Genomic DNA, 13,794 nt, shown 5'->3' with positions numbered 1-13,794 from the left:
TCATCGCATTGCTTTATGGTGGAAGAGAGATAGTCTAGAAGTTCACGTCATTTTAAGTTAACAAATCTTGAACATTAAAACTAGGAATTATATGTAAGCTAAAGGAGGTTTAACTTTGTCTGCTGTTGATCTTCCAAAGATCCAGGATGGTCCAACCTTCTTGTTATCATAGGTTTCTCAAGAAAGATGTTCTTTCTTTATATATGCCCATACTAAGTCTCCTTCTGTACGGATCTTCAAGTAGCATGTCTACTAGACATGCCTTTTCATGTTGACCTTCCTTGCGTTGCTTCCAGATGCTGTTGAATCATGATTACTACTATACCACATTACCACTAACTGGTTTTGACAAACTGAAAAGAAGGCTGATCACTAAGTTTGGTAGTACGACTAAGTCCATCTGCTACTTGATTGAGCTATTCACTTTCTATTTGAATGAAGAAATATACTAATGTTGGACAAAAGCCCACGTGCCTTGAAATTTGTGTTAAAGTCGGGGCCCCTGGGGCTTGAGAAGCATTTTGAGAAACTATCAGACCTCTTCTGCACTAATTGATGGAAAAATGCAAGGTGCCACTTGGCTCACAAATGTGAAATGAGCCTAAAGTTTTGCACTAATTGATGGAAAATGCAAGGTGCCACTTGCCTTTTATATTCAACTGATCTACTGAACCGAATGGTGAATCATGTGTAGATATATGTGCTGATTGTTGTTTAGTATATGCAATACATAGTTTGTAATAACTTGTCATACAAGCTGACACCAAACCACTCCTTTTGACCTCTGACAATAAAAATAAGCTCAAAACTTATGATGAAATGTGTGCAGGAACATGAGAATATGCCTACACATAATTACCATATTGAAGGTGTTGTGCAACTGCTCTTGGATGCTCATATGTTGGTAGTATAATCCAGCATTGTTTCTGACTTTTAGCTTGTTGTGGTAGAACTTGTCATAACCATGTCTAGTCCATACTCTGTAATTTGGGATTTCAAATCCTCTAAAGAAAAGGAAAAGACAAGTAATCAGGAAGATTTCCTTACCGTCTCAATTTAAAACAATGCTGCTAAGGATGGTGGGAATGAGTGTAGAATCAATAAAGAGATACAAGCTTGTACTGCTACCTATCAGTCAGATTTATTGTGTATCATTTTGATACAGAAATTCATGGGCGGTAAAGAGGTCTGCACCCTTGTACCATGCCAATAACTTGCTGGTATAGTGCATATCTTACATATTGTATGACATATCTAGGAACTTTAATCTATTTGCTGCATGTGAACTGCCTAACTAGATTAAACGACTGCGATCAACTTGGAAGGCTGGCTAGGCAAGTTGACTTGAAGAAAGATATTTTGACTTCTTTAAGTGATCTAATTTTCCTAGATGTGATGTAGGACAACAAGGGGTTAAAACAGTTTAAAAGCTAATTCCAACATAGATCTTATTTAATATCTTGTAGAAAATCAATGTAAAAAGTGCCAACAATTTAGTAAAGTAGAAAAGCAACAGAAGTAAGAGAGAATAGTAGAAGGTAGGAAAGAAATAAAGTGAAGTAATAAGAGAAGAAGAAGAAGAAATATAGAAGAGAACAAGGATAGAAAGAGAGAAAGATAAGAAATGGCTAAACTGGGTCTAAAGAAATCCTTTCATTCATTCAAAAGAAATCATGCACGGTGCCTTTTCATTCAATGCTAGTAGACCTTTTTATGGAATTCATGTGACTTGCTTTCCAAGCAAAGGACTGTAAGCAAGTAACTAATCCCCGAAATATTTCATCAAAGAAATTCGGAATAGCGCATAACCCTATGTAAAGACACCTATAATAAACAAAAATCAAATTCTAATGATTTGATAATTTTTTCCAACCCAACACATCCCTCGTGTAAGACTCTTGTATGCAAATTTCACTTAGAATAGGACTCTAAAAACCAATTTCAAAACAGAATAAAATTTCCGAAAATAAAAAATGAACTGCATATTTTTATATGCCATTAATTGCTTCCACTATGACGATCTCGACTTTGAGATCTTCATGATGTCACTTATAAGCTTGATTCATTAGTGAATCTCCAGGATCTGATGAAGAAAGCCTGTTTAAATTTTCTTGCAATCACACCATTGATTGGTTGGTCTGACATCCATTGCTTGACAATCGACAAGCTCTGGCTCATACTTCTGAAGGCGATCTTCATTGAATCTGACAAATCAGTCAAGAATGGATCTTCATATTGCTTGATCTCTGTAGGTGCCTTTAGGGTTGTAACTTGATCTTGCCATGATTGCTCTTCATTACAAATCTTTATCACTGCGATCTTCTACCTTCAATCAGTCTTACTTGATAGGTCATCATCTGTAGCATTGTCAATCAATCCTCAATTGCAGAATCATTGTATGATAGAACTTTGAATATATACTCTTCACACATAGAAGCTTTGATTGTAAGCTCTTCATGAAGTGTTTCTTTAACTCCTTCGTTCTTCTGACTCTTGATCTATACTTCAACCTTAGAGAGATTTTCAATGCCTAAAACTGCTGCAATTGCACAGTGTAGTAGTCATTGACTGTGTCACATCATTATTGATAAATGTCAACCTATGGTCCATCTTTTTAAAGATCTTCTTCTCATATTTGACATATTCATGAAGATCATCAATTCTGAAACTCAACCCCTCATTTGATAATATTGGTGAAAGGGGAAATAAATGAAGAAAACAGAAAGGGATCAAGAAAAAGAATAGAAGAACAGAGCAAGACCTTTTAGCTCTGATACCAAACTGATGTAGGACAGAAAGGGGTTACAATAGTTAAAGCTAATTCCAACACAGATCTAGTTTAATATCTGGTAGAAAATCAATATGTAGTGTCAATAGTCCAGTAAAGAAGAAGGACAGCAGAAAAAAATAAGAGAGAATAATAGAAAGTAGGAAGAAATAATGTGAAGTAATAAGAAGAGAAGAAGAGTAAAGAATAGAGAAGAGAAGGGGGATAGAAAGAGAGAAAGATAAGATCATAAGAAGGGCCAAACCTGATCTAAAGAAATTCTTTCATTTATTCAAAGAAAATCACATATGATGTTTTTTTAATTCAATCCCAATAGACTCTTTCGTAGACTTTACATGACTTGCTTTTCAAATAAACTAAGACTCTTGATAGGCAAGTAACTAATCCTAAAATATTTTCTGAAAATAATTCGGAATAGCACATAAGCCTATATAGAAAACCTAATGATTTCATGACTTGTCCAACACAACATATACCTAATATAAGACTATTTTACACAAATTTCATTTAAACTAGGACTCTAAAACAAATAAAATTACCCAAATAAAAGTTCTGTAAGATACAAAAAAAATTGAACGACACTTTTTTATTCGTGATCAAGATGTAATTGTAGCTTTTCACCCAATCCTTGCTTGAAGTCTTGACATGTATACTGTCCCTTTTCTCTATAGATATTCTATGTAAAATATTTTGATATTTTGCAACTGATAGTGATACATATCAGCTTGGTTTTTGGTCAGTGAATTGTATGTATTGGGAGAAAAGATTTCCTCGGTTGCTGACTACTAAGCAGCTGCAAGAACTGACGAAGAAAGGATGTCCACTTGTTGGAGTTTCTGATATAACTTGTGATATTGGTGGTTCAATTGAATTTGTTAACCAAACTACATTTATAGAGAGGCCTTTCTTCAGGTAGGCCCTTTTCATCTCTATTCTTTTTAACATCACAATGGATCTTAATCCATGCCAATATTCTTATTCTTTTGTACCACTAATATTATTTCTTCTCTCTCTCTCTCTCATATATATATATATATATATTTGCTGATATCCTACTTATTTATGTTATACTTGTTTCTATTATTAATGGGAGATACAAACATACAAAATTAGTTTCATCATTAGTGATTTGTATGTACTGAAGAGTTGCCAAGCCTGTTGTGTCTTACTCAAGGAATGTGGGACCAAGACGAATCGGCCAGTTTCTGCCTGTTTCGAGCCGTACCGGTGGCTTACTGGTACGGTTCCGCCATTGAAAATGGCTCATTGCCGAAGCCGGAGAAGGAGAAGAGAGAGAGAGCGAGTGGGGGAGGGAGGGAGAAGAAGCGGCGGCGGAGGCCGGGGGGGGGGGGGCGCTAGCTTCCTCTCTCAGTACGGCCCTAGCACGGCCTGTACCGACTCATTCCGCCGGAGAACCAGTACGGCGCCCGGTACCGGTTCCTCCGACCTTGGTCTTACTTTGCCCCACCTCAAAAGCCTTTGTTGAGGAATCTAGCAAAAGACTGTTTACCTGAAAGACAATAAAGTCTCCAGATTATGTCATTGGACAAACGATCAAATTATTGAATGCAGAATGAACTTTATTTCGATCATGCAACTAGCATGTTTAGACCCACCTAATAAATGGCAAATGCAACCTGGCTAGATTCCATTAATAATTTTGCTATTTCACCTATAAAATTACAATCATGTAGTTAATGGTAGATTAAATTATTGTTGACAGTATGCTGTTGATGACTGGATCATGCACAATAAGTTCGCAGATTTTGATTGTGGGCTGGTTCATGGGGCCCACCTGTCACTCATGTTACCCCCATATACCGCACCAATTCCCAACTGCCAAAGGCTGCCAAAGGTGATTGGTGTGCTGAGAGGAGAAATTATTGGTGTTGGGAAGCAGCATTCTTATACAACCTATGAATAATGATACCTCTAAAAGTACTCTTCTCTAATTAGTCTTAGTGAACAAGCTTATAATGGTTGCATGCAGCTACCCGTATGTTGTGCTAGACTTTTCTATCACTTAGTGTTTTGATGATAGGATAAATAAATGATACCTCATATAGTTTAAAGAAAATATATTTACCAAAATTTGCTCATGAGATTACTTGCTAGTTAACTTTAAGCTACTGATAATTTCATCATTCTTTTAGAAATTTAGTTTGGCAAGTGAATTTTTGTTGTTAGGTATGACCCATTCACTGATTCATACCATGCTGACATGGAGGGTGATGGTGTAATTTGCTTAGCTGTTGACATCCTCCCAACAGAGTTTTCCAGGGAGGTAAGGCAATTGTTATTGTCTCCAGATTGCAAGTTCCCTTGTGCTTATCCTATGCTAAACTGTTAGGAAATCGTGAGACTAACTTGCTTATAATTGTTATTTTGATGTTTTTACTTTTGAAATCTTGGTGAAGGCTTCTCAACATTTTGGAGATATTCTATCTCAATTCGTTGGTAGATTGGCTTCAGCTAGGAGCATAATGGAGCTGCCATCTCACTTGAGAAAAGCGTGCATAGCTCATGCTGGAGCACTTACTTCTTTGTACGAATATATTCCTCGAATGAGAAAAACTTCAACGTAAGCTTCTGATCTCTGTCCTGACTCCTGATTTTTCTTTAGTGCATGCACTAAATGGGATTTTTTAGTTAAATTTTTCAATTTTCATGTTTCCATTTGACTTATTTTTCATATCAACGATTCTGTGCGACAGAGAATATTTTTCATGTAGTATCTTTGTACATATCAAAACTTGTGGAAGTAGAAGATATTGACTTGTCAATATGGAAGAAAGATGAAGAGATAAAATGTTTCAAGAAATATATAGGACAAGATATAGTAGTTTGCAGCTCTGGGGATGATATATATAACTCTACACTTCATTTATGCTACGAAATAAGAGTTTGAAAGATTCAACAATTGAGTATAAATAAGTAGCTCTCCAAATTGGAGATCCACACTCTTGATCATGATCTACACTATAAATGCTTAAAAACCAGAAAATCATTTGCCCTTTTGGTCTCTAACGTCTAACCTACACATTAAGTGGGTGTAAATGTGGATGGCTTTAGTCACATAATACAATACGTTGCCATGAGTTAAAGTTTAATGATTTCCAATCCATACATGTTTTAAGATGCATAGATCATGAGATCAACAAAGTGGATTTTTGATTTCAATGTTTTGTCATGTGTTTTAGAAAATTAGCATAATTGATGCCATCCATTTTGCACCCACTTGATGCAAAGGTTAGAAATTGTCAAAAGATCTGATTTTCAATTTCAGGGTATTTTTACAAATTTAGATCAAAACCCATGCTATGAATATTTGATTTGGATGGCTTGCCATTGACTTTGGAACAAGGTTTGTCATCTTGGTACTGAACCACTATGGTACCATCCTATTACAGTGTTATTATGCGGTACGGTATGAGATGGCGAGGCATAACAAGTGTCGGTACAGTACGAGATTGCATACCGGTTCGGTATGGTACATCTAATACAGTATGGTACCGACTGGTACAACAAACCTTGCTTTGGAATTATTAGATCCTTTATGAAATGTTTAACATCTAGGCTGTCCAAGTCGTATATATAAGTGACAGCCAAATCACATTATTGTCTACCACCTTTTTGTTGACAAGTCAACATTAGAGTTGAGGATCTCAAATAGGGAAAATGGGAATTTGAAGTTAAGATTTGCCAATGGATCATTATTATGTAATCATCATGTACCATTGAGACTTGAAGGAATTATATTGTAATTTAACCAGCTCAACTACATGCATAGGAAAAATGACAAATGAATAGGGCATTTAAAATCAAAGCTAGTGAAGAGGGATGAATATATTTGAGGTCACTGTGCGGCTAATCTTGGAGTGATGATTTCCAAATGATTTTCAGAATAGTTACATTGGAAGATGAGGTGAAATTGTAACTTGGAATGATGATTTTGGAAGTTCATTAGAGAAAGCTTCAGGACATCAAAATTAGCGTATTAAGGTAGGGAGGACTATTGAGATGATTTGGCTAATTGCAACATTAGTTGGAGGCAAGGTTCGCGGTACCGATGGTACCGACGTACCGGTCGGCTCCGGTAACGGTACGGTACCGGTGCCGAACCGAGCCGAACCGATACCGTACCGATGGGGCACATTCGGCCTGGTTTCGACCCCATCGTCGTTTTTTTTTTTTTTTTTTTTTGGAGTTCTTTCACTTTTGGATATTTTTGATGTTTTTATGTTTAGGTTTAAGGTTAAAAGTAGATGATGCAACTTATTACTTCCAAATGATTCAAATAATGAAATGAAGAACATAAAATATTTTCAAATTAAGATACAATCAATTACATACATTTAAAGCACTCTCGAATATCTAAAGCCTCTGGCCAGCGCTGTGGCATTTTTAAAGTGCCACAGCGCTGGCACTATTTTTCAGAAGCGAACCGGTGCGAACCGGCACCGGTTCGAGCTCATACCGGTGCGAACCGAGCTCCAACCAAACGGTTCCGACCCATATTGGGTCGGAACCGTTTTATACCCCTGTACCGGACCGGTGCGGCTCGGTACCGGTCCGGTACGGGCTGAACCGACCGGTACAGGTCGGTTCAGCAGACCTTGGTTGGAGGTGAACCTAGAGAGATGGGGCTTGTCTTTATCGAAAAGTGGAAAAAAAAAGAAAGAAAATGGAGGCCATGGTTTGCCGACTTGGTATTGTATTCCATACAAGTACCATCCTACTACAGTGTTGGTACATGGTACGATACAAGATAGCAAGGCATATCGGGTGTCGGTGTAGTACGAGACTACGTATTGGTTCGATACCGATATGGTACGGTATGGTACCGACCGTTATGACATCCCTCAAGGGAAGTTGGAAATTTTGAGGAAAGCACATGAGGCTTCCTGTTCCAGATGATATTGGGCCCATGGGGTATTAAGTGCAATATATTACAAAACACTAGAACTCTAGAAGTCTAGAACCTTACTTGAAATATTGAATGCCGTGTTTACACTCATAGATGCTGTAGGTTTAGCAACAAGAAACATGACAAGAGAGCACAAGATCCTACTAGATTTCTCGAAAAACATTCTCATCTTCTTTCCATATCAATTAGATAAAGCTAAGTAGAAAGATGATTTCCTAGTGATAGTAGATGGTACAGATGGACTACCATGTTCACTGTCGTCTAAGCATGGGAAAGAAGGAAATAGGATTGTTAATGTATGCTATTTTGGGACAAAGGAGGATGCAGGGACATATAGTACATTTAGTAGCAGAATTTTTTATTACATGTGAAGATTCTCCATCAGAGACTTCTAGCCCACTTAAAACCATAATAATTCCTACTTGGGTCGGAACTGCCTTAGAATGAAAAACTTCTATCTTCATATAAAGAGTCATAGCAAACAAATTTAAAGTTTTTTATTTAAGAATGAGCAATCCATCTATGATTCTCTGAGAATTTCTCTAATATTTGCTTGTATAATGATTTTGAAACTACCAGAAATAAAAAAAAAACGAGAACATCTTTTATTATTTTGAGATTTTTTAACAGATAAGTTTTTTACATCTGTCAAAAGCTTCAAATATTTAATCATATGAAAATGCAGCATCCATTAGCATCATCTCACAGGACTCTGTATCATTCCATTCCCATTACCCAGCCACCATTACCTATAAGATCATTACCAGTGATTTGCTTAATCTAATTTGGTCTAAACTTGATGTCAATTCTTTGCTAGTGCTAGATTTCTGGACAGTACAACCTTGACAAGTGCTTGACATGAAACTTGGAAGTCAGGAAATTTACTATTTCATTGAACTGTTAAACTCAGATCTAGAAAGAAACCTTCTAAATTTGTGAGCTTTATAAAATCAAAACAAAGAGGAATGAAGGTTTTTATAGGAAATTGCACCATAAATAAGACAATTATAAGACAAAGGGCAATAAAGCAAAACACCCTAAACATACGTTTGGAATTTTTTGTAAAAGAGAAGCACACAACTCCAGTTCCAGCAAACTAACATAAAGTGGAGATCATATATGAAGCCATCTCCCATCTCCAATACACTTTTCTGTACTGTCTTCATAGAATGGGTTCTTGATATGCATCTACATTTATTGGAAAACTGATGCAATGTAATAATGAGGAGCAGGAAAGGCCGTGGCCTGGACCTATCTGGGGCCCTGAATAGGCATAGCATCCAGAAACAAAGAATGTCATTTTTTGTTGAAGTAATCAACCCCATAAGAGCAATTATGTCTATTTTCAGAAGGTATTGAAGAGATAAAACAGGATGGTCTGGCTGGCTTAAAGTTTATTTCCTTTCCTTTTCATGCAAGTCCCAGTGGGTTCCATTTGCTTAGCATGGAACTAATTAGATCTTCTGAAAATGGGAAGGTGCATGCTGTTGAAGGGGTACTATAATTTGTTTCAGAATTAAGGTTGGTATGCATCCTTTCTCCTTTTCTTTCTCTTCCTTTTCTTCCCTTATTTCTTTTTTTACCCACTCTGTTTTGCTCTTTAATCACTGTCTGCTACAACTAATAGCAGACCTGATTGTGTAATGGTCCCTATCCACTGCAGACCGATCTATTCCTCCAGCTCCTGGGATTCTATTGTCTACTGACAGCTTTTATTTGTTACAATAGAACTGATCTGCTCTGATGTCTCAACATATCTGTAATTGATCTTTATGTGTTCTTTAAAAACACTTCTAGATGCCTGTCAATACTTAGATCTACATGTCCTAGCACAAAAAACAAAGAAAAAATAAAAAACCTTCTTTTCTTTATTTTAGCTCTTTATCTGTTTAGATCAGATCTTGTGCACATATAGAAATGAAGAAGTAAAAGTCTGCTGCTGTTAATGTTCTTTACTCATCATTAGAGCCCTATAAATTGCTGTGGAGTGATTGATTATAACCCTATTTGATTTTGATGAGCTCAAAGCATTTGAGTATATCTTATACTAATGAATTCAACCTAGTGTTTCAGCCAGATATTTGTGAATTTATGTTTAAGTATCTCTAGCTTTGGTTCAATACATTTTGGCTAAGTATGGAACTCAGTTTGAACCAAAGTCTGAAGCTCGAGTCGACTCCGGAAGATTACGAGTCGACTCCAAGTGTTTCAGAAGCTCTGGCACATGCTCGAGTCGACTCCGGTACACTACGAGTCGACTCCGACTGAGAACTGACAGAAAGACAGAAAGTTGATTTTCAGACCCTGTCAGCGAGTCGACTCCAGAAGGGTTCGAGTCGACTCCGATGGTTGCCGAGTCGACTCCCGACGTTTCTGAGTCGACTCCAAAGGGTAACAGAAGAAAGAAAGAACAATGTATTTTAGATCCTGCAACCGAGTCGACTCCAGAAGGTTACGAGTCGACTCCGAAGTTTGGCGAGTTGACTCCTAGTTAAGTACGAGTCGACTCTCAGAGGAAAGCAAGACTAGAAGGCAGTTCAAGCCAAAACACAGAGGATCAGTTTTCGGATTTTGAGAGCCGAGTCGACGCCAACAAAGTGCGAGTCGACTCCGAGGCAGTTCAACTCAAAACACAGAGAAACAGTTTTCGGATCCTGAGAGCCGAGCCGACTCCAAGTACTCCCGAGTCGACTCCCAAATCAGCCGAGTCGACCCCAACAAAATCCGAGTCGACTCCGAGGCAGTTCAACTCCAAACACAGAGGATCAGTTTTCGGGCTCTGAGAGCCGAGTCGACTCCAAGATAATCCGAGTCGACTCGAGAAAGAAATACAGAAAAATAGATCTCTGGAACCCTAAGAACGAGTCGTCTCCGGAGGGCCGAGTCATCTCCAGACATTGGCGAGTCGACTCCAGGGTTGGCCGAGTCGACTCAAGAACGGGACAGCACTTTAATTCAAATCCTTAACAGTGGGCGAGTCGTCTCCAGTAAAGTGTGAGTCGACTCCAGCAAAGCCGAGTCGACTCCAGATCGAGCGAGTCGACTCCGACCCCAACGGATACACTGTCAGAAGTTGCAGATTGTGCAGAACGGCCACAAAAAGTTGTCTAACGGCTAGTTTTCAAAGTGGACTGCTTAAATAGCCAGAGTGAACAGTAGTAGACATCAAGAGAGCTATTCCATTCAAACAAAAAGGGATTTTTACCTACCAAAGGCTCTCAAGAGTAAATACAAGAGAAAGAAGGAAAAAGCGCATTGAACTCCATCCAACAAACGTTTCCTTCGCATTCAAGGCTCTCCTCTGACATCAGATCATCAGTGCATTCAAAGAGGAGACTCAGAGTTCGAGAAGCCCCTTCTTCCTCTTCCAAAATCTGTTTGAGGGCTTCTAACTCTACATTATTTATATTGTTCATATTTGCTTTTTAAGAAGCTTTTCCTGTACTCTTTACAAACTGTTTTCTTGTTACTTGATTCAATCAGGGGATTGAATCAAGGTTGTTGAGGTTTGTTGGTAAGCCGAAGTTAAAACCAACGGTGTAAGGGTTCGATTGTGATCCCGGAAAAACAATTGGGTGGTTCTAGTCGGTGAGCCTGTGAAAATCGACCGAGTTCGTTGTGATCTCGTGAAAACAACAAGTTGGGTTGTGAACTTGTAAAACATCCAGTTGTAATCCTAGGGATTATAGTGAACTCCCAAGTGAAGCTTGGGGAGTGGACGTAGGAGCAAGGGTTAGCTCCGAACCACTATAAAACCTCTTGTGTTTGTAATTGGTCCATCCTCTCCACTCACTACAACTAGTAATCTAATTAATCAGCCTGCAATAATATTAATTAGTTACTCATTAAGTTTTAATTTGCAATTATTACTTAAAACCCAATTCACCCCCCCTCTTGGGTTGTCTTCTTGGGCAACAAGTGGTATCAGAGCAGGAGCTCTTCTATCAAAAGAGTAAAAGATCAAAATGACAATCCCTTTTGGATCTTCACTTATTAAGGGTCAATCCACCAACAGGCCTCCATTCTTCAATGGAACCGACTACGCATATTGGAAGGCTAGGATAAAAATATTTACCCAAGCCCAAGACTATGAGATTTGGAGTATCATAGTTAATGGACCATACATTTCTTCTATTTTTGTAGATAACATTACTATTCCCAAGCTTGAAAAAGATTGGGATGACAATGATAGAAGGAAGGCACAACTAAATGCCAAAGCAATGAATGTGCTTTATTGTGCCTTAGACCGTAATGAATTCAATAGAGTCTCTACTTGCAGTTCTGCAAAAGAGATATGGGACAGACTTGAAGTGACCCACGAGGGCACGAATCAAGTCAAGGAATCCAAAATAAACATACTAGTTCATAAGTATGAACTATTTAAAATGGATTCTAATGAAACTATCACTTGCATGTTTACTAGATTTACTGATATTGTCAATGGTCTAAAATGCCTTGGCAAAAGTTATGCTAACAGTGACCTTGTCAGAAAAATTCTTCGATCTTTGCCAAGGTCATGGGAAGCCAAGGTAACGGCAATCCAAGAAGCCAAGGACTTAAACAAGCTGCCACTCGAGGAGCTTCTTGGATTCCTGATGACGCATGAGCTCACAATGAAACAACACAGCGAAGAAGAATCCTCTCATAAGAAAAAGGTAATAGCCCTCAAATCTACTTCTTCTAACAAAGATCCATCTTGCAGTAGCAGTAGCGAAGAAGAAGACAATGAGGGAGATGATGATGAGGCTCTTCTCGTGCGAAAGTTCAGAAAGTTCATCAACCGGAAGAAGTCCTTTCATCAGAGGAGAGGTCCCTCAAATTTCTACAACAAGGACAAAGGTAAGGAAAGGAAAAGTGAGGGAATCGGTTGCTATGAGTGCAAGAAACCGGGACATTACAGAATCGACTGTCCATTACTGAAGAAGAGCATCAAGCACAAGAAGAAGAAAGCTCTTGTCACCACCCTGACAGACTCCGATTCATCATCATCATCATCGGATGAGGAACAAGAGGAAAATGCCAACTTCTGTTTTATGGCAAATGAAAATGAGGTAACATCTGAAACGCATTTAGATTTTACCTTTGATGAATTGTATGATGCTTTTAATGAACTAATGGATGAATATAAGACAATAAATCTTAAGAATAAAGAACTAAAACTAACTAATCAATCTCACTTCCATAAGTATGATAAATTAATTAAGGACAAGAATTTTATCATTAAAGAAAATTTAGAACTTAAAACAAGCAACCAAATGTTAATTCAAAAAACTAATACCTTAATTAAAGATAACGAAAAACTAACCAAGAAAATTTCAGAACTTAAAAACGGTAAACAAACTTTAAAAGATAATCTCACAAAAGACTTAAACATACTAAAAATAGAAAAACAAAAGCTAACACAAGAGCTTGAAAAATACAAACCTATTGTTGAAAAGTTTACATATAGTTCTGAAAAATTGGAAATGATACTTAACAATCAACGAGCTGTGTTTAATAGAGCTGGTTTAGGGTATAAACCTAATAATAAGCAAAAGCTCCTTAAAAATTTCTTTGTGAAAGCAGGAGAAGGTAAAACTAAGAATATAACCTGTTTTTGCTGTGGAAAAGTAGGACATAAAGCTAATGTGTGTGACCATAGGAAAGCAGAAGCTAAAAGAAAAATTAAAAAGGTTTGGGTTCCAAAAGGAACCAACATTACTAACCTTGAAGGACCCAAGAAAACTTGGGTACCTAAAATTGTATGATTTCCTTGTGTAGGAGTGTCTTGCAGCCAAAGTCGACAAAAACTGTTGGTATTTGGATAGTGGCTGCTCAAGACACATGACGGGTGACAAGGAGCAATTCTTCATCTTAGAGCCTAAGAAGGGAGGTGCTGTGACATTTGGAGACAATAACCAAGGTCACATCGTTGGTATAGGTAAAGTACAAATCACCTCTTCAACCTTCGTTGATAATGTACGATTTGTAGATGGTCTTAAGCATAACCTACTTAGCGTTAGTCAATTATGTGATAGAGGTTTTGATGTTTTGTTTAAGCCATCTTTATGAATCATAACCAACTCAATTGACAATGGAT

General features: G+C 37.7%; 1 protein-coding gene across 5 annotated transcripts in view; it reads left to right on the top strand.

Annotated features, from left to right (window-relative positions):
• Positions 1–13,794, top strand: part of LOC103716942 (lysine-ketoglutarate reductase/saccharopine dehydrogenase bifunctional enzyme) — a 69,176-nt gene that overhangs the window by 16,910 nt on the left and 38,472 nt on the right. For all 5 annotated transcript variants that reach the window (XM_008805152.5, XM_039116327.2, XM_088721574.1 and 2 more), the window contains 3 exons: positions 3,529–3,700; positions 4,976–5,072; positions 5,206–5,369. In XM_008805152.5, coding sequence (XP_008803374.1) covers positions 3,529–3,700; positions 4,976–5,072; positions 5,206–5,369 — 433 coding nt within the window. The remainder of the gene's footprint in view (positions 1–3,528; positions 3,701–4,975; positions 5,073–5,205; positions 5,370–13,794) is intronic.

The sequence above is a fragment of the Phoenix dactylifera genome, chromosome 5, assembly GCF_051530095.1.
Source record: "Phoenix dactylifera cultivar Ajwa chromosome 5, Ajwa_hap1_PhDact_Kaust_v1.1, whole genome shotgun sequence".
Taxonomy (NCBI): Eukaryota; Viridiplantae; Streptophyta; class Magnoliopsida; order Arecales; family Arecaceae; genus Phoenix; species Phoenix dactylifera.
This window is presented reverse-complemented; position numbering and strand designations above follow the sequence as displayed.